We start from the raw sequence: 21,200 nt of genomic DNA, 5'->3' as shown, positions 1-21,200 counted from the left end.
TTATGAAAACCGAAGACTTTAGACCAGAAAATGGAAAATGACTCTAAGTTGATGCTTGCAACTCTTTCTCATGTTACTCACGTCACACTTTACAATAAAACCAATATAAAGTGGCTAACACTTTTCATTAACTTGAAAAAAAAGAAAACTCATCTGGATCATTATTGCTTTTGTATAAATTTTCTTTTTTTTTTAATTTTTATTTATTTATGATAGTCACAGAGAGAGAGAGAGAGGCTCAGAGACAGAGGCAGAGGGAGAAGCAGGCTCCATGCACCGGGAGCCCGATGTGGGACTCGATCCCGGGTCTCCAGGATCGCGCCCTGGGCCAAAGGCAGGCGCTAAACCGCTGCGCGTCCCAGGGATCCCTATAAATTTTCATAATAAGAATTCACTTCCCATCTTCTGGTAAGTGAATGAGGATCTGGTGGCTGGCAATCCAAGAGACCGATTTGAAGCAAACTTTGAATAAAGATTTTAGGAAAGGACACATTTTCCAACCGGTGATCAGCAATCACTTAAATCCAGCCCCAAAATTACTTTACTCTGTATATAAAGCCTTATAAATTATTGAAGCTTTTAGATTTGAACATTTTCACAACCAACCTAAAATATTAACGTATTAACATAATCAAACCTCAATTATTTTCCTTATTTCTAAATGTTTCATTATTTGTTTTTGTTTTAAATGTTTCTGTCAGGTTGGAATGGTAATTTATTTACTGTCTATAATTTTTATTTTTTGAAGACGCATGTCACATTGTTAAATATATCTCAACTCTTGGCTGAACTCAAAGGGGGAAAAAAGTCAAGTATAAAAATAGATCCTCTCTCTCCCACCCACCAGGAGGCTGGCAGTAGACTGTGACTCTAACTCAGGTATCTTGAACCTCACTGAAACTTTATGCAATTCTGGGGGGTACATTTCTACATTTATGGAAGGAGGTAATATTCCTAGTTTTCATCTGATTATTGAAGCCTATGACACCCAAAGTAAATAATTTCTAATATACGAAAATCCAAGAGACTAGAAGAAAAATTATGAAACATAGGATTTTTGCAGTGGAAGATAAGCAATAAATGGCTGAAAAACTAAAATTGGGTTTCAGTGGAATAATCAATTGCTACTTTGTGAAATAAATGCCCTTAATCTTTTCCTGGGTTTTATGAACTCTTTTGATCAATATTGGGACATCTCATTTCCAGCCTTTTCCTTCCTGTCTTTCCACTCTGCTCCCTAACACTCCCTTAAACTCTACCACCTCCAATTTTCACGTGTGAAGAGAGAAATCAAAGTGAAACTACATCTCTGATGTGCATAAATTGATCACTCCGAAGCAGTCACCATACATTTTTCTGCTGTAGTGCGGTTTTCATGTGCCAACCAGCAGATTCATGTTTGAGTTGATTCAGCAAGACTGCTTGAAACATGGCATGCACAGTCTTCACCGTAGATGATAATGCCACATTCAGAATGACAGTGGTCTAAGCCGCAGGGCAGTAAATGCTTCTTGAGCTACATTCAATCGCTGTTTAACTGAGTTTAGCCTAATACGGGGAAAAGTTGCTGATGCTTTCAAACATGTTTAAACATTTTAATATTGTCTTGGCATGCCAGCTTAAACTGGAACACTCCTAGGTATAAAATGCAGTGAAATCCTGTAATTGCAGACCCAAAATTCCCAGAGCTTTCTATAGTAGCCCTCAGCTTGAACTTGTTAATTAAATGTGCTTACATCTCTGAAAATGTTCTTTGGCAGAGTTATACTTTCAGCAATATTGGTCAGTTGGTTACTCATGATAAGAAAACATAAAGGAAGTAACGTATATTATTCCCAGACTTCAGGCTACTTACAGCAGATAATATAATAAATCTATGATCATTATCTCAGAGATTCATCATTGCATTGATGAACTCTCTCCCCCCACAGAGAAACAAAAACAAACAAATAAACATAATTTTGGTGCTTCAAACAACAAAGATTTATTTCTTTGGATTGGCTCACATTTCTGCGGATTGGCTGCGTGGTTCTCCTGCTCATGAGGCTGCATTTGCCTGGAGAATGAATAGAGCTTACCTGGGGATAGGTTCTGCTGAGACAGCCGAGTTTTTTTTTTTTTTTTTTTTTTTTTTTTCAAATTTCATCTTCAAAGAAGCTAGATTGTGGTTTCTCTTGGGGTAGAGATGGCCAAGTTCCAAGGACAAATGCAAAGAAAGTTGCTGGACTTCTTGAAACCTGGTGTGGAAATAGCTCATTATTACTTCTGTCACATTCTAATCATCAAAACTGGCCCATCTTCAAGAGGAACAGAGATGGAATCTACATCATATAGGAACAGTGATGTCACATTCCAAAGGAGTGTGAATAAGGAGATTGGAGGAATTTCTGGTCTTGAATCACAATTTGACACAATCATGTGCATACATCATGAAATCTGCAGAGCTCATTTGCTGAATGACTTTCTGTTTCATTATTTCCAATGTATGAAGGGTATGCTGAATTTTAGATGTTTACCCTATTATTTGTTGTTTTTCTTTATTTTAACCTCTTAGTCTTAGATTAGTTTATTGCTAATTTTTGGCTTATCTTAAAAATGGAGGTCTTTCTTATTTTGTGACCCATGCAAGCAAAGCAAGGTAGCAAGCTCACAACCAGTATTTTAGGAGTAAATCTCTTTCAAAAGAAAACAATTCATTGTGAGGTTGATCTGTTCAGGTTGTAAAGATAACTGCAAATAATAGAGCATTTCCTCTTTAGTTTTGAACAACCATAATGACGCATTTTGATTACATCTTCCCTTTTTTTTTTAATAATAAATTTATTTTTTACTGGTGTTCAATTGCCAACATACAGAATAACACCCAGTGCTCATCCCGTCAAGTGCCCCCCTCAGTGCATCTTCCCTAAAAAAGTATTAATAAATAAGTACCTGACATTGAATATACATGATATAACAACCTGTGTATTTTCCTAAGTAAATGGTAACTCTGGGATACTGCAGTCTGTCAGCATAAAGCTGTTAGTACCTACTGAAAAGTAACTCAGAATTCACACCGTTTTGGCTGATGTTCAGTATTAATTCCATAATAATGTATCTGAAAACCTTTTAGCCAAATATGTCTCAAAATTCTGAGTCCTCCATATGTTAAAAAAGGCAATATCATGCATGTATCATACATTGTTTTAAAAAATCTAAGATTCTGAAGTGCCCTTGATGAAACACTCTATTTCTACAGTAAAACATAAATATTTACGCTACATGAGATAAAGATGACGAACAGTTTTGTATTGAATGCCAGGGATATAAATACATGGAAAAAAAAAAAAACACTTTGGTTTTCAAAGCTTTTTTGATGACCCAGTTGTGGGTGGGGAATTGCATACCTGAAGTAGCTAATATTTATTGAGGGCTAGTGTGTGTCTAGAATCTTTACAAATACTTTACCTGCATGAACACACTTAATCCTTACAATAATCCTAAAAAGCTAATTTATTCTCATACCTCTTATACAGATGAGGTAATTTAAATCAATCAAGTAACTCATTCACAATTATATACCCACTAAAGTGACAAAATTAGGATTTGAAACCAAGAAGCCTAGCTCTTGAGCTTATTTCCCTAAATAATACACATTTCACTTATAGAAGACTTCAGGGGTAAAATAAATATGTATATCTACCTCCTTAAATATCTTCAGGGGCTATGGCCTACTGTTTACCAAACATCTATAGCATATCATAATAAGTATTATTTATATATTAATTCTTTTATCCCTTACAATGTAATCCTTACCTCCGTATGACGTATAAGGGAGTAGGGATTGTTATCTCACATAGGAGGATCTTGAGGCTCAGAGAAATTATATCCAAAGTCATAGAGCTTGTATAGGATGTACCCAGAATCACACTCAACAACGTTGAGACCTCAAATCTCCTCTTTTCACAAAGTCACTGTCTCATCAGGACTTGCTTAGGAGTGGCATTGGTAAGACTCAAGTTAGGGCTGGGTGCATGCGCCATTCTTATGTCCTTTTCTAATTTAGTTGAGTCAAGTGATTTTAGAAATATTGAGCCCTTTCCTGGAGCCCTAGGTGACACTTACATAACTATAAATCTTCCCATCTTCCAAAGAGTAATCAAATACTTAAAGGATTGCAAACTGCTTGTTTGCATCAGTGATTCCTACTTTCTCTATTATCTGTTATGTGCTTGCCTTTCTAGTTTTTCCAACTTCCCCAAACAGGCAAAAAGGCAGGGATCTTTAGGTTATTTACATAAAAAAAAAAAAAAGTCTAAAACACCTTTTGGATTTCATCCCCTTACACCAGTCTTTATTTGCTTCAGTAACAATTTTCCAGTAAAGGGTTTATTTAATTATTTGCTCTTAGTTATATTAGATAAAGCAAAAGTAAAACATTTTCTGACAGCTATTTTAAAATAAAGCACTTTAATCACTTGAGTAAAAAAGATATTTTCATTTGGATTAAGAAAGTAAAGGTAAAGTTAAGATATTTGTTGGAAAACCATTGCCAATTGTCTTTCTTTTTTCTTGTTAATCCTTTTGTAAACCCTTTTTCATTGTCCACCAAATTACACCATAGTTTAGGCTTGCCTTTAGGAAAATAAATCTTCATATTACAGAAAGTCAAGACATGCAAAGAGAAGACTAAATACTTTAAAAGAAGGAAAAGCACAAGGTACCTGTATGTGTTGTTTTTTTTTTTTTTTTTTTTTCTCTCCAAAAGGAGAGAATAACACAATTTTTCACTGTAGAATTTTCTCAAGTAATGTTAAAAATATCCTATTGCTTGGGATGCCTGGGTGGCTCAGCAGTTGAGTGTTTGCCTTTGGCTCAGGGTGTGATCCCAGGGTCTGGGATTGAGTCTCACATCAGGCTCCTTGCACGGAGCCTGCTTCTCCCTATGTCTCTGCTTCTCTGTCTTTCTGTGTCTCTCATGAATAAATAAATGAAATCTTCAAAAAAAAAAAAAATCCCATTGCTTGCATGTAAAGAACAAATTGTGTGACCATCTACACATTGACCAATTACTCATTTATCACATGGCCAGAGAATAAAGTAATTCTTATGTTAAACAAATATGCAAACTATGCATATAGCATGACATATCTGAGCTTTAAAAAAAACTCATTGGAAATATTTTAAAACTAAATGCAACATTTTCAAGCCTTCTCTTAAGGGATGAAAATAACCTTGCATCTTCAGCCCCCAGGCACGGGCCTGGAGTAGAGTGGGTGTCCAGGATTCCGGCAGAATGGGTAACTCAGCATGTGAGAATCCTTCCTGGTGCAGAGCTGTCTTTTCAAAAGTCTCAACCATTCAGTTCTCTTCTGTAATAAAGATGTCTGTAACGGTTTCTGAAATGTATAGGACAGCTTCTGGAGACACGAAATGCCTGCATAAACCTAAGCTTTCCTTGTTACTTCTGATGATTTCACATATTGTCTGTCTGTCACCTCTTGTTGAAGTTACTGCACCAGCATCTTCTGCAACCAACTCATCCACCGAGCCCAGTTAGGACAAATAACACTTTTCAGAGAAAGAGCTGGAATTCTTGAATCTGTTATCATTTCCTACGCGTTAGAAAATGTAAGGAGGTTACACCATTGCTGGCATTAAGTGGTAAAAATTTGTGATTTTGGCAGCATCTATCCACTGTGCTGCTCAGACACTTTTTTTTTTTTTCTTCCTTTGGTAATTCTACTCTTTCTTATGGCCTTGGGTAGCAGTAATTGACCTCTAACCACTCAGCTGTTACATTTTAAGAAGGAGCATTGTAGTGTTATGAGAAACACTAAAGTGAAAGTCAAAACACTTACTCTTTGGCCTCAGCTCTCCCGCAGGCTGGACCCCCCATGGCTGCCATCCTCCTTTCTCTTTGGCTGAGATGATAAGTAAAAGCAATGAGTGTGGGAAAGTACTTTCTTGTTATATAAATTGTTCTAAAATAGTTTGCCATTATGATGGCTTAAGACTGTTTTTTCAAAAGGAAACTAACTCTATGTATAAGAAAGGACTTTACTCTCCAAACAGATGTAATGGGTCTAGTAAATAGCAAAACTAGAACTCTCCAAGTAATGCTAAAGGAGCCATAGGGTCTAATGAATACCATTTCTACATCCAGTCTTCTCAAGCTGTGATGTTATTAAGCAGGGAGGTATGCAGGAGGGCTCAAAGGAACTGATTTTATTGTGGAAAATGCTGATAGAGAACACCACCATATTTTGATATAGAGTATTTCACTTTTTATTGATTTACTCAATGCCAACTGACAAGAAGCATTGAGTAAATCTTCTTCACTCAGGTCCAAATTTAAAGAAATAGTACTAAACTAAAGCATGAAATAATGTTCTTTGATATCAAGACCATATCTTCAGTGAAAGACTGAAAGACTACGAAGGGTTACTAGTTGATCCCAGGGTCTGGAATTGCTCTATAATTCCACCAAATAAGACATATAAAGAGGGTTTTTTGTTGTTGTTTTTGTTTGTTTGTTTGTTTTTTTATGAAAGGGAGAAAGTAGTGTCTTTGATGATTCTTTAAGACCCTTTATAACTTTTGTGTTAAAAAATAGACTTGCATAATTAAAATAAGAAAATTTAGAACACAGAAAAATACTATTCCACTCATGCCTTCCCTTAATAAATTGCATCATAATACAAATTGCATTTGTTAATCATTGGCATTTCTTTTGAGGATTCATTTGAGTCATCAAGATTGGAAGTTTTGATTGCTCGTGATGAATCTCTTATAGCCTTTCTTGATTATTTTCTAAATCTGATGACAAACACTGCAACATGTCTAAGCCAATTAGGCTTGTCAACTTCCACTGTGGTCCCCAATCAAGTGTTTGACTTTGGAAATGATGGGAGATCCTTATTAAAAGTCATGCTTCTTGGATAGAGACGTGGCAGCCAACATGTGGCTGATGGCAGAGAAGACAAGTTGTCTTTTGTTAAAAGCAGTAAGAGGAAACCGATTTTAGCAGGAGATAATCTAGACTATGAAGTAAGGGCTGAGGGAAGAAATTGAAGAGTCTCTCACTTCTAGCTGATGAGAAATTGAATCAATCTAAAGAAATATAATCTCTCATGAGCTACACAGAGTTCAGGTACACAAGTAAAACAACAGGTAAGAAGAGTTGTTTGCATATCACACAGTTCTCTGAGCTGTCTCTAGATGCATCTCAAACAAAGGAAAGACAAAATGCTACACATTTGAAACTGGAAACACAAATTAATCCCTGAAAATCAGGGAATTTGTAAGTCACTGTGTACGTGAACTGACACATTGTGTGAGCCTTGAGTAAACTCAGATGATTGGAGAACATTCTGGATCATTTCTGCAGGGAATGACAACCGCATTCAAAGGGATCTTTCCTATTTTGATACCTTTAGTCCTGATTATTTCTTTGTGTCTTTGATAAGCACTATCACATGAGAAAAAAAAAACAAAAAAGTTTGAACTTGTTAAAGCAATGGGGGAAAAAAAAGGAATATTTGGAGTAAATAGGTCTGATCTTGCACTTTGCATTTCTATAAGGGTTTTTCCTGTTCAAGGCATTTAGGTCAGTTTCAAATAAGTGAGTATCCCTAGATAGAAAATATTCCCAAAAGAACTCACATTCTGCTCATTTAGACTAACCAGATTACAAAAATCATTCATAAAATCTGCCAATAGTTTGATTTTTTAAATGCATCTAAAATATGTGTTGGAAAACACAAAGGGAATTTGGCATAAAAAATGAATAAAAAGTGCCTTTTTTCTTTTGATGATAAAATAGATAAGGTCTTCCCACTTAGAAGTCAGATAGCAGCACAACACGTGCACTACAATAAATAATTATCTTTGCATTTTACCTTTGGGCAAAAGAAGTCATTCTAGATTTCCTATGAAGTACACTGGCATTTCCTCACTGTACTCTCCGCTCACTGCATACAAATCTCAGGCCATGGTGGTTCAAAAATCAATGGGCTGACAAATATCAATATTTCAGTTATCCATCACGGCAGGAAAAAATGGTATGCGTTGGACTGCCTTAATTTAGGAGATTTGGTAGAGAAAAACTCCTGAAATAGCCTATACAAATGATAACCAAAATAGGAATGTTATGTTAAAGTACAGAGGAAAGTGTGTTAAGACAAAAGCAGAGTGTATAAATATTTGAGGGATAATTTAAATAACCCCTTCTTGTGTTTTAATCCAAATCTACCCAGGATTATGTATAGACAAATCTCACTGATTACATCATTGTGACTTTATTTACAGAAGTTAAAATTTGTCAGTCTTTTACATCCAAAGCCTTATAAAAAAAAAAAATATATATATATATATATATATATATATATATATATATTTATATATATGCCATACGATGTAAATTGGAGCACAGTCATATTATGTTCTTCTGTTTGGCAATAAAATAGACTACAAAACATATTAAATAAAACCCCAGAGGTTATTCTCTCTCTCTCTTTTTCAAATAAAAACAAAGTCTGTTAAAAAAAAAATTGTAGTAGCAAGAAAATACATACCTCTTCTCCAAAGACAGATGCATATTAACGATTTTACTTACATATACAGGTAATTCTTAATTTTCATCTGTTATCCTGATTCCTAAGCGCTCTCTAAATATGACTTAGCTTCATAGTAACAGAAGATATTTCCCATTCCACTAGGCACCAACATTAATTAGGACTACATGCTATTTCATCAAAACTTTAGGAGCTTGACTGCATTTACCCAATACATTGCATTTCACATAATATTCCTATTCAGCGAACATGTTGGCAAGTATATTTCTATGCGAACATTTAAGGGATTATTCTACAGCACATATTAGGTCATTTGACATGTGGGTGGGAGGTGGGTGTGGGCTAGGGTGGGGTACGTGATGATATTGCTAGTATGTTCACGCCCATAACCTATTTGTACTTTGCTTTTTTTACTTTTTTACCACATGACGTGCTGTCAATTTAGATTCTACTTCTGAGTCACCCTGATGTTTTAGAATGTATTTTAAATATAAGGTTTTGCATATTTGCATGCCATGAATAATGTATAAGCAGGAAGGAATCCAATTGGCAAAAGTACACGATTTCTGGGATAATTTATAAATACAGAAAATTATCTATTTGGATTTAATAACTTTTCTTATGCATGTGGAAAAATTTATACCCAGACAAATATACATATGCGCTTTATTTCTACTTGAGAATAGACACACGTCCCTGTCCTGTAACAAATGCATATGTACCTGTCTTCTACATGCTTAAGAGTATTCATTTGTTCATTCCTCTCTTTCCACAATATTTGATGTTTTTGCAAAACCTTATCTTTATAGAATATGAAATAAGAAAAAGTTCTATGGGCATGATGAACTTTGGGGTGTTGATAAAAGGAAAATAATATGATAAATTTTATATTATATTATATTTTATATATATATATATATATATATATATATATATATATATATATCCCCTCCTTCCAATTTCAGAAAAATCAGGACAGCCTGTTGCAGAATGTCCAACTTTAACATCTCCTTCTCCTTGAATTTCAGATTCAAGACCTCTTCCAGATGTAGCCCTGACTGGGAAGTGTACCCGTGAGTGTGATGAATATGGCCACTCAGACTCCTGCTGGATGCCAGTCCGCACTTCTCCAGAGAGGAAGAAGAGCCAGCCCAAACTCTCCACTTTCATGCCTGTTGATGAACGAGGAAGCCAGGAAAAGCTGGCCAATGGCGAGGCTGCCATCATGGGTGACCGCAACAGAAACCTCCTGAACAAAAAGTTGACCTCGTCCTATGAGACCTTCAGTGCAGCTAGTTTCAGCAAAAATGAGGAAGCCAACCCTGAGGATATTCCCCTTACAAAAACGGGGGAATACAAGCCATCTCCTGTCAATACTCTCACTAGAAGAGAAGTTTACCTGTAGGCTATAAAGAAGAACAGCAAAGTTCTTTTCATGTATGAGGAGAATAAGGGGCAAAAAACCTTACAAAGAAAAACCGTTTAATCAAAAGAGGGGGCTACCAAAGAGACAAAGCTTTGCCTGCCACTTCTGCCTCCAGATCAGGCCTTTAGTGATACTGTTAGCCTGATTGTAATGTACAATGTAGAAACCATCCTTGTTACTTGCATGTTGAACCCCCTCACTGATTATTCCCGACACCCGCTATCCCTCTTCCCCATCCCCTTCCAAGGAGAAAAAAAAAAAAAAAAAAAAAAAGATGGTTGCAAGTTTCTTTCATGGTAACAAGCCTGATTAGCAGAACACAACACACTCTCATTATCCCTAAGCTGAAGCATGATTTAGTCACTTTGATTTCTTTCGAATGCCATCCGGCTGGTTAAAAAAACCCACAAACCCCCCTCCAAAAAAAGCCAGATCAGGTAAATGTATTTCAGATATACCATCAGAATATGATTAATCACCATGAAAGGCAATCTCCCCCCAAAATGATAGAGTCCCTGTAAAGGTACAGTTCTTATTAAGGGGGACTCTATAAGAAGAATATTGAGACTCTCACAGCTTTAATATTCTAGCAAAGACTGCCAGCTGGACAATACCCAGTTGGAGATTGCTGTCCCAAATTGGCATACATTGTTCTTTTCAAGACAGGGGTATCAACTTCAATCCCATACATTCATCCAATATTCTTAGTATACACAAAATCTTGACCACATGTATCAATTACACAAATTATAACTTGTAAAAATTATATATATATATTTTCAGAACAGCACCGCTGTTACCAACTAACTGGAACAATTGTGTCATTAAAAGGCCAAAGATCACACCGCAGATCAGGGAAATCATGAAGCAAATTTGGTCTTGACGTGGAAATCCATTAAGTAACAGAAGCAACTGAACCCACGCACACACAGAAATACACAAACACTAGCTTATTTTACATTGTATCTATACCCGAAAACCTGCATTCTCTTTTAAAATGGATTTTCTTTGAAAGCTCAGAAAATGAAAAACTAAAGTGATGTATTTTTGGTATTATAGTAGGCAATTAGTTGAGGTTCAAGTTTAGTTTCAAAAAAATATTATCAGGGAAGATTCTACTCGTAAAAATCATATTTGTGGGAACGTAGGGAAAGAAGTGTATGTTGGCATACCGTCTTTTAAGTTACGATCACTATTATCATCTTAGAATTCAGGTTATGCTTGCTGGTCTTATGATTTACATTTCAAATTACCAATTGTATTTATGTGTCTAACGCACCCTTCTCTATAACACAAGTGCATTAATTCTGAATGCTGTGCAATATAGCACTACTTCAAGACTCACAACATTGAAACAAGGTGACATCCTAATTGATCAGTCACCTATGTGATTTTGAACATTATTTAATATGTCTTAAAAACGAATCCAGATGGAACATGAAAGAAATGAGTTCTGGGTAGTGATATGTCTCCTTGTATGTACATCTCAAAGTGGGAAAATATGCAGTTTTTTCAGTGTAAAAAAAAAACCAGAATATGCAGATCTTGGGTCATTTGTTCTATACAGGATGATTTTACATAATTGGAAACTGAGCTGGGACATTCAGACAAAAGTGACAATCCAGGGACAGAATAGGGGATAACAGGGGAAAAGAGCAAATGTTCCCAACACTGAATGTTTGCAACCTGGTTAAGACATAGCCTGATGGCTCTCTAGCAAACTGTAGAAATAATGTAGCTTTGGATAGTTTTATTCTTTACAGAATTTCTTAGACTATAAGGTGAAGCAGCCTGGACAAGAGGTTGTAAACTCACTGTAGGTCAACAAAATGTTTATCTTTGAAAACCACTTCTCTGTTTGGTGGGCTACTCTTTCGGGGTCATTTCCTTCTGCTCTTTCTTAAATGGAGTTTTCATTTTGATGTTAGTTTACGTAGAATAGTTAGGATGAAAGAAGATATGTAATTGAAACGAAAACATTGGACTAAAATATCAATAATTGAACATGGTTATGTTTGATTATTATTTACACGATGGAAAGATGCAATTCTAGTACTTTGTTAGGAAACTGCATTAAAGCAGTTCTGCCTTGTATAATCTGTAAGTACTTATTAAGACAAAATGCTTCTAAAGATACTTATGAAATGTATACATATTTTTTCTTGCACGTTACAAAGCAAATACTCAATTGCATAACACAGGTGTTCAAAAAACTTTTTTTAATGCATTTTTTTTCTTTCTTTCATGAGACACTTGAAACCATTAGATAGCTCATTTCACTCTATCTTAAAACCCTTCCGTTGTCTAGAAAGCTAATACGGGTCATACTGGACCTTCGGATTAATTGGATCCACATTCCCCAATGACGTTTGCACCACATTCAAGACAGCCATGTCATTGTCATTTAACTCGTGAGCCTCTCTTTAGAACTAAAATGGGTGTGAAAGAATAAAATTCAGTGTACTGTAAGTATTCTCAGTAATTCTAGTAGAATTAGCTCTCATAACATGTTTATTATATAATGAGCTGGCATGACACAGAAATATATTTTGTGTTTGTATGACTTTTATTTTGAATAGGCTAAATCTGGTGCCACTCCATATATAGAGTGCTTTTGAAAAAAATCAATAAAAAGAAACAAAAAAAATAAATGAGTGAATGCAAAACAAGCAACTGTGCCTTTTATACCTGTTGTTATGGTAAAAAAAAACGGTTGTTGGGTTTGGACAATGAGGGAAAATGGGCTATTCCCAACTTTTTTGATCCTGTATATTTATCCATGTTTATTTTCTGAAGATAATAAATAATATATTAAAAATTTGCCTTCTGACAAACTCAGATAATGGACCAGTCTTAAATATCGTTCATTCATAAAACAAAACTAAGGCATTAACATGGGCTGCTGAATTCTGACGAGAAGGCTAAAGCATTTATTGTAATAGTAGCACAGAGAGAGATTATCAGGGGTGAAATCAGTCCATTTTGCAAGGTCAAATATTGATTTCGAATTTCTATTCTTTCTTTCTTCTTCGTTGTTATTTTTCCTTTAGCTGCTGTTTCATTTTGGTTGTACAGTATATAAACCATACTTGTTTTCTGTACACAAGACTCTCAAGTGAACTTTGCATGCATTGTACATTAGGGCACATTTATAAATTAATGAGTAACTATATAAATTTATGTGTATTAAAATTTATGTGTACGTCTGTAGCTTCAGTCTAAAATCTAATGCTCATTCGGAACCTCCAGATATCACTTCTGTATGGTTTCTGACTGGCCTGCTGCCTGAGTTTCAGAAAACAAGGGAGGCATTATTTTTATGGGAAGAGAAACTAAGATGGTACTGAAGATGTCTGGCTGAAAGGCTACCCTAGGAAGCTCTCTTATAGGAAAATAAAATAGCACACAGACCAGAAGAAACCGCCAAGAATCAAGCCATCCTAAACACAGGCCTGAGAAAGCTGAAGACCCAAGTAGTTTTAGTTTTACTGTATCCATGATAAATATGCAATGTGTCCTTGGGAGGGGGGGGACAGTGGAGATGATCAAGAATATTCTAAAGCTGGTCAGTTGTGACTGAGGCAGAGGTAGATACAACATCTGGAGGAAGGCCTCATTCTTTTAGCTACCTAGGGTTTACTTTCAGACAACTTTTCCTACATTTTAAGCACTTGCATTCAATGTGGTACGATCTGATCTGTTTGTAATGTTAATCATTGACTATTGTTCTGCTACTTGGATGTTGATAGTGAAGCAGAGAACAATTTATCATCGTTTATTATGAGTCACTATGCACGCAACTATGCTAAACATGGCGAAATGTATTAAACACTCGTCCAACTATTTATGAAATACTTTACATAATTTAATTTGCTTTTGTACAGTTTTATGTAAATAAATTGCTTGTCATTTTTGTCTCTGCAAATTAAAATATAACATGGTCAAATGGTTTCACACTTGTAAGCGTACTTCTCTGTTGACAGGTAATTCAGTTTTGATTGGACGAGAAGTGAATGGATGCATGTACCAGTTTGATTTAAAATCCTTTGATTTCTGCTAAATTAAGATGGAGTAGAGAAGATAATGCTGCAGCAATTGTTGATTTAGAGGACACCGTGCATAGCTGTCATCTTACTTTGCTTTTTAACAAAATAGAACTTGGATACTTCAGTTTCATCAAAATAATTCCTAAGATAGTTACCTAGCTGGCTTTTACATGTTAAGTGGGCAGTAGAAGAACTTCTCATCGTTAATATAAAGATTGATTTATTCATGTGTTATCTAGAGAAATTTTACATTTCAGGCAAAACTAATTTAAGTCAAAATGTATCTCTGTTAAGAAAGTGTTTGTTTTTAATCTAAAATAGTGCTGAATACAGAAACATTAGAGACATAAAAAAGCCTTATATCATGTGAGATGTAGAGAAAAAATTTGAAGCAAAAAATAGAGTTTTTACCATACTCATTTTTTTCATTAGTTAAACTTTCTCCACTTTTTATATTTTTCCATCAACCAACATATATATATATGCTTACTCTTTGTTATCAGATTATATCCATAATTGTAATGGCCATCTTCTTTATTTATTTAATCTTATCTATTCAAACAGGTCAATTATCTTCTTTTATACAACTCAGAGACTTAAAAGAGAAAGAAAATACTTTCTACATGTACTAATAGATTCCGTGGAATTTTTGTCTCATCTCCCAACAGCACTGCTAACACCTACCTATGTGGGAAAATAGGCATTCTGAAGATCCTTGCATGGAAGTTTCTCTGTTTTTTCCTCTCCCTTGGATGAAAATCCAACATACTTTATATAGAATGGCATATTCTTTCTTAAAGATATCTTTGTAAATTGATTGTGGCTGGCAGCCTTCCTTCTCTGAAGAAGGAATTAAGAGTGAATTATGGTGAGAAAGTCTGCTGCAAGTTGTAATGAGGTGAACAAATGATATGTGCATTCATTTGGCTTTCTGCATTTCTAATGGTGAGAACCAAACATCAGTACTTAAGTCAGTGGAACAGTACATAAGATGAAATCACTATGTATTCTTGTTTTAAATTTTCTATTTAGAGGGATCCCTGGGTGGCGCAGCGGTTTGGCGCCTGCCTTAGGCCCAGGGCGCGATCCTGGAGACCCGGGATCGAATCCCACGTCAGGCTCCCAGTGGATGGAGCCTGCTTCTCCCTCTGCCTGTGTCTCTGCCTCTCTCTCTCTCTCTGTGACTATCATAAATAAATGAAAATAAAAAAAAAAAAGAGTATGAAAAAAAAAAAAAAAAAAAAAAAAAAAAAAAATAAATTTTCTATTTAGATTTGACAAATATATATTTATCTCTACTCTAAAATTGCATTCTTAGGTTAAAAATATATTCTTTTAAAAACCTCAAACATGTAAAAACACAGTGATACATTTAGAAAGAAGGTAGACAGGAAGCAGGCCAACAAAAGTTGCACGCATTGCTTCCAAGACTTAGGTCTCATTATTCTACCAATTCTGATTCGTTGGAAGAATTTCATCGAATTACTTAGAAGCTTGACTTAGCACAACAGTAGCTTACATTTATAGCACACATTATGGTTTACAAATGTTTTATAAGTTTCATCACAAAATTCCCGTAATACTTGCAATAGAAGGTGAAAAAAACTATTAGATGAGCCATGTATGAAGTATTTTACTTTTATTGAATTGTTCTCAGATTGAATAAAAACTGAACACAAAGTTCTGCCAATATTCACACTTTTCCCCTGCTAGCTAATGTACCAATCAAAACATTTTGCATGATTTAGCAGAGTGACAAGGGAAAGAATTCTCCTCATTTACCTGAATAAAATAGGCATCCGTAAGTGGGAATTTGGGGGATGGGGGGCACTAATTATGCAGATTGGCAGGTAATTATCTTCACTTGACATTGCACAACATACCCTGGCAGGAATTGTAATTTGTATGGGATTTCTGACAGCAAATGTAAATCTTGCCAACAGAACAACCTAACTTCTTCCTGCTGAAAACCCCTGGTCTAATCTATCAGGCCATGAGGTTCTGATTGGACATTGGCTGGACAAATAGTTTAGGTGTGAGAATTTGAATGACCACAATTGACAGTCAACACTATCAATATTGATTAGATAATCATAGAATTTCCAAATTTACATTGATTTCAGCAAGCTGATTTCACAAAGAAATTCATTTACTGAGTTTTTGTCTTGTCCTTTTTCTGTTTTTACATTTAAACTTTTTTGTGTGTCCCCATCTCAAAGCTTTTGCTGTACTTTAAGTTATTTGCTCTGTGTTTTTCCCCTTTTGAAGTAAACCTAATATTCTCTGGAGGTGGTAGGATGTTAGGTAGCCAACCAAAGACTAGAGGATTTGAAACCCAATCAGCTTTATTTTAATGGAAATTTACAATATCACTACTTGAGCTCTTAGAAGGCAGAGTGAATAGGGACTGAACTTACATTTGTTTATTTTCTCTTATCTTTATCCCTACTCTAATACTTGTTTATAAACTGCATGGAGGAAGGTGATTAACAAAGATAATGTAAATTTTCCAAGCTGCAGGGAGTGAGGAAAGGATATGAATATAAAATGTGGAATACTAAACATTTATGTTCTTTTTTAACACTAACTTTATTTTTTCCTGTTGTGCGGTTGTTAAATGGAAATTTTATTCATTGGTTGAATTTAATATGTGTGACCCACACTGATATAATTTTGCCTATTTATTGAAACCCCTGTGGGAATATGTAGAAGATGCTTAATTGTTAATAAATGTAAAATTTGCCCCCAAACTCTCAGATGATGGTAAACAAAAATTATAGTTTACTCGTGACGTTCAGTTTTATTTTTTCCATTAAAAGTTATGATTCAAATGATCCATTACCAGAAAAGTCACAAGAAAGATACATGAGGTCAACAAATAAATGTCAGATATAATCTTAGAGATTAATACGGGCTTTGAAAAATAAAAATGTTAATCAATGCACCTAATTAAAAAAAAAAAAAAAGAGTTCACTAAAGAAGAACCTGAATAAGCAATCTAAAGATAGAGATAAAAACAAGATGTTTTATTTTGGTAATTTCATTGAAAGTACATTACAATATCCCAGACTTAGTAAAATTAGTAGTAACTTGATTGGATAATATCAGGGTTTTTTTCTAAGTGTGTTTTATAGAATATTATAAAGAACATTTTTATTGCAGTTTTATGGATTGTTATAAAAATTTAACTGTGTATTTAAACCATTTCATAATACCTTTATGGAAAGGAAGAGGGGGGAAAAACCTAGAAAAAAATAAGAAAATAAAATAAGAAGACGGCGAGGTCTTCTTAGTTTTAACACCTCCCTTTAAGAGAGAAACAATTATTTGAATGTTTTTCCAGACCATACAGTACCGCTGGAATATGATAGATTAGTATTTCTTAAACTGGAGTTTGTGATTCACTGACAGACGGTAGAGTTTTAGAGATCCAGGTATTCTATGATAATTTTTAAAGATTTGAGTTTTACCAAATGAGTCTAAATTATCTTTAGCATAAATAGTTTTCAGTGATAATTCTTAGCTGAAGCTGAATTTAATAATATGTTTACTTTGTAAGTCAGTATTTATCCATGTGTTGTGGGGACAATTATATTCTCTGGAGTTCAAGGGATCTTTTTTCTTTTTCTTTACAGTGGTTGATATCTTACTCTGTTGTGAAAAATGCCAAATCAGAGATTTGGATAGGAAGCAAAGTATTAAACAACATGAATGGTTAGACTAGAAGTATAAACCTATACAAAGGTTGGCAAACTTTTTCTCTAAAGAGAAAAGGGAATATTTCTAAGAGAAAAAGGACTACTTCTAAGAGAAAAGAAATATTTTAGGTTTTGCAGTTTAAGAAGTAAAATCAGATATCATGTATGTATTTATATGATGAGAAAGAAAACACATTTCCAGTTTTTTAGTTTAATCATTTAAATGCATAAATATTATCCTTAACTGAGGAGATATACAAAAGCAAATGATGGGCTGGATATGACCAGTGAATTATAGTTTGCTGACCCTAATATATACAAAAAACTTCTTCAATTGATATTAATTTTTGAGAACCCATCACAAAAATTTCTCTTCTTGTTCCTTACTTATGTCCTCGTTTGACCAGGGCAGCACTTGTTCATGTCTTTGTCCAGTAAAGTCACTAATAATCACCCTCACTTTAGATTATGTGGTTACCCTAATTTTCAGGGTCATTTCTGTCCATTGACCAGCAATATAAAAATCTCATCCCTAGAATCACAAAAAGTAGACTTTGTAAGAGATGCAGGTGGATGTGCATAAAGTCCTCAGGCAACCTGAAAAGAGCTCATAATCTTCTCATTTCAGGAATAATCATCGTCCACTTCATAAAAAATTAAAAAGTGTGTCTTACTCTGGAAGTTCTCAGTAGGAGATTTGCCTTTTTTCCATTGGATCAAAAGCTTTAAGCATATCTCCACTTAAATGCCACAGATAAAAGCTCACTATATTATGTTCAGCAAAAAATAGTATAAAGTTTTATATTAAAATAAACAGAAATACTGTGACAAATGGAATTCTTGAAGTGGAGTGGCTTTTTGTTCTCTTTTACGTTTTCCAAATTGTATACTTGACCAGGTCTTACATTAACAATATAAAAAAGTGAACATTTTGAGTGCTCGCTTTCGGCAGCACATATACTAAAAAAGTGAACATTTTGAAGTATTCTAAAATTATGGGCAGTGAACAAATTTAAGAGTAATAAAAGAAACAATTTAATTTTAAATGATTTAAAGATTGGACACTTTTTATCTGTCCCCAAAGAAAACTGTATTTAAAAACAAAAGTTAGATTATCATTTCAGTGTAACATTTGACATTAGCTATTTCCTATTCCAGTAAAATATACGATATGCTACATATCTTCAGAGTTGTTCTTACCAAACTAATGCAAAGGAATAATCTCCATGTGAAGACTAAATATAAACTCTGCTAAACCTGTAAATTAGATGTGAAATATATATTTTGAAGAAAGTAATACATAACCATGCAAAAAAAAAAAAAAGACAACAATGGTGAACCTATAATTTAGTGTCTAATCAGCATAGAAAACATGGATGGGTTCTTCAGTATGTAAATTCAGATTATTTCAGTATGGATTCTCCAATATGACTGTCTCTGAAGCTTCCAACTGGGAATGTTGGCAAATTTTGACTATAAAGTTGTCAGGGGTAGCTGATTTTGTTAAAACTCTGGAAATGAAGCTATTGAAAAAGCTTAACTATAAAAGTCTATGTCTACTGTAAGAAACAATGGACATTCTTACTGACTAAAATAATCTGGGAACACAAGTGGAGAAAAGAAAGTTCTCCGTCAAAATGGACAGGTACTATCCATCAGTCCATACATGATTTGAGAAATAAAAAGAGCAGTTGAGAGTGCTGCTATATTGGAAAATTTGTTTCAAGGCTATAGAAGTTATTGGTAAAGAGGGTGAACAGGAGTCCTGATATAGCTCTTAGTCAAAGAAACTCATCCTTCAGCGAGTCCTTTTTTTTCTTTTTTTTTGTAGTACTTAAGTTATGCTCCTGCTATGTCAATTACTGGGATGCATAGAGAGATGTTTAGTACACTGCCTGTTGACATCTTTCCTTAAATTGCCTGGCATGCTCTAGACTCACTTTTTTCTGTTTTTCTTCATCTTTTATTAGATGAAAACAAATAGTAAAACGGATGATTTGATTTTTCTCTCTGCTGAGGATTTATATGTACTTCACAGCCAGCATTTTGTTATCCTCAGGTTTAAAGGCTCTAAGTCATCAGAGAAACACTCCCACTTGACTATAAATGTAAGTCAGACGATTATAACGACGGTGTCACAGGTGGAAAAATAATCTTCACTCTATTGTAATCAGATCCAATACTGACAAAGAATCATACATCGCTTTGGTGTTTCACGGGAGATGAAGGTACCAATTTATATTTTAACTCTTTAGGAAGGGCAGGAAGATCCGTAAACAAGGATATACTGAGGTTTAGTTTCAACCTGTGTTACAAATATGTAAAAAATGATAGCGAGTTGGAGCCAAATTACTTCTAGTAATTTGGAAATGGCATTTGCATTGCTTGTTTCCATCAGACTCATGAATAAAAGACCTTGATCTCTGCAGCACCATGGACAAAACAAAACAAAACAAAACAAAACAAAAAAACAAAAAAACAAAACAAAACAAAAAAATCCACCCAGAGGTATCACTCCATCCACACAGATTTAAAGAAACCAGCACAGAGGAATCAGATGGGACACATTTATTTCACTCATGTCATGGTCAGCTTCAGTCTTGGAATGTCTAGATGTTCCTCATTAGCTTTAAATTTATTTATTTATTTTTTGGCTATATTTGATTCAATTTTAACCAGTAAGTTGGTTACAACCATCTCAGGCACAGTATAATATCCAGGCTAAGATTCAAATCAGAAAGTGTATTTAATTTTTTTTAAAGATTTTATTTTATTTATTCATGAGAGACACACACAAAGAGGGAGAGAGAGACACAGAGAGAGAGAAAGAGAGACAGAGACTGGAAGAGAGAGAAGCAAGCTCCTTGCAGGGAGCCCAATGTGGAACTCGATCCCGGGACTCCAGGACCATGTTCTGGGCCGAAGATAGATGTTCAACCGCTGAGCCACCCGGGTGTCCCAAGTGGATTTCAATCATAGCTTCTCAAAGATGTGATACCACTTCTCAGTCTTTTCTAGTTGTGCAGGTAAACAAACTTCTGGAAAAGTCCTCTATTAAAATGATCATTGCAGGAGCACCTGGGTGGTGCAGTTGAGTTGGTTAAGCATCTGACTCTTGGTTTTGGCTCCGGTCATGATTTCAGGGTCATGAGATGGGAGCCCCACATAGGATTTCATGCTCTGTGTAGAGTCTGCTTAAGTTTCTCTCTTCCTCTCCCTCTACCCCTCACCCTCTAAAATAAATAAATAAATTGTTAAAAAAAAAATAAAAAATCATTGCCATTATGACTCTCAAAGTTGTTTTTCCTTATTTTCAAATACATAAGGATAATTTAATTCAGAACAGGATTTCTGAAAATGTATCATATTCTTGCAAAAAATTACTCATGTATCTTTTTTCCCCTATACTGTTAAACATTATGCATTTCCTCCAGGAAATGCAGATGTAATTTATTAACTTACTAGAATTAAATGA

General features: G+C 34.7%; 1 protein-coding gene across 8 annotated transcripts in view; it reads left to right on the top strand.

Moving 5' to 3' along the window:
- PCDH7 (protocadherin 7) overlaps positions 1 to 13,933 on the top strand; it is a 415,603-nt gene extending 401,670 nt beyond the window's left edge. For 6 of the 8 annotated variants that reach the window (XM_038533523.1, XM_038533524.1, XM_038533520.1 and 3 more), the window contains one exon: positions 9,584 to 13,933. In XM_038533523.1, the coding sequence (XP_038389451.1) occupies positions 9,584 to 9,960 (377 nt within the window). In that variant the 3' untranslated portion in view covers positions 9,961 to 13,933. The remainder of the gene's footprint in view (positions 1 to 9,583) is intronic. The other 2 variants (XM_038533532.1, XM_038533526.1) reach the window with 2 other exon arrangements.
- The last annotated feature ends 7,267 nt before the right edge of the window (positions 13,934 to 21,200 follow it).

Source organism: Canis lupus, chromosome 3 (assembly GCF_011100685.1).
Source record: "Canis lupus familiaris isolate Mischka breed German Shepherd chromosome 3, alternate assembly UU_Cfam_GSD_1.0, whole genome shotgun sequence".
In the NCBI taxonomy this organism is placed as follows: Eukaryota; Metazoa; Chordata; class Mammalia; order Carnivora; family Canidae; genus Canis; species Canis lupus.
The sequence above is the reverse complement of the archived record's forward strand: the minus strand, read 5'-3'. Positions and strand labels throughout refer to the sequence as shown.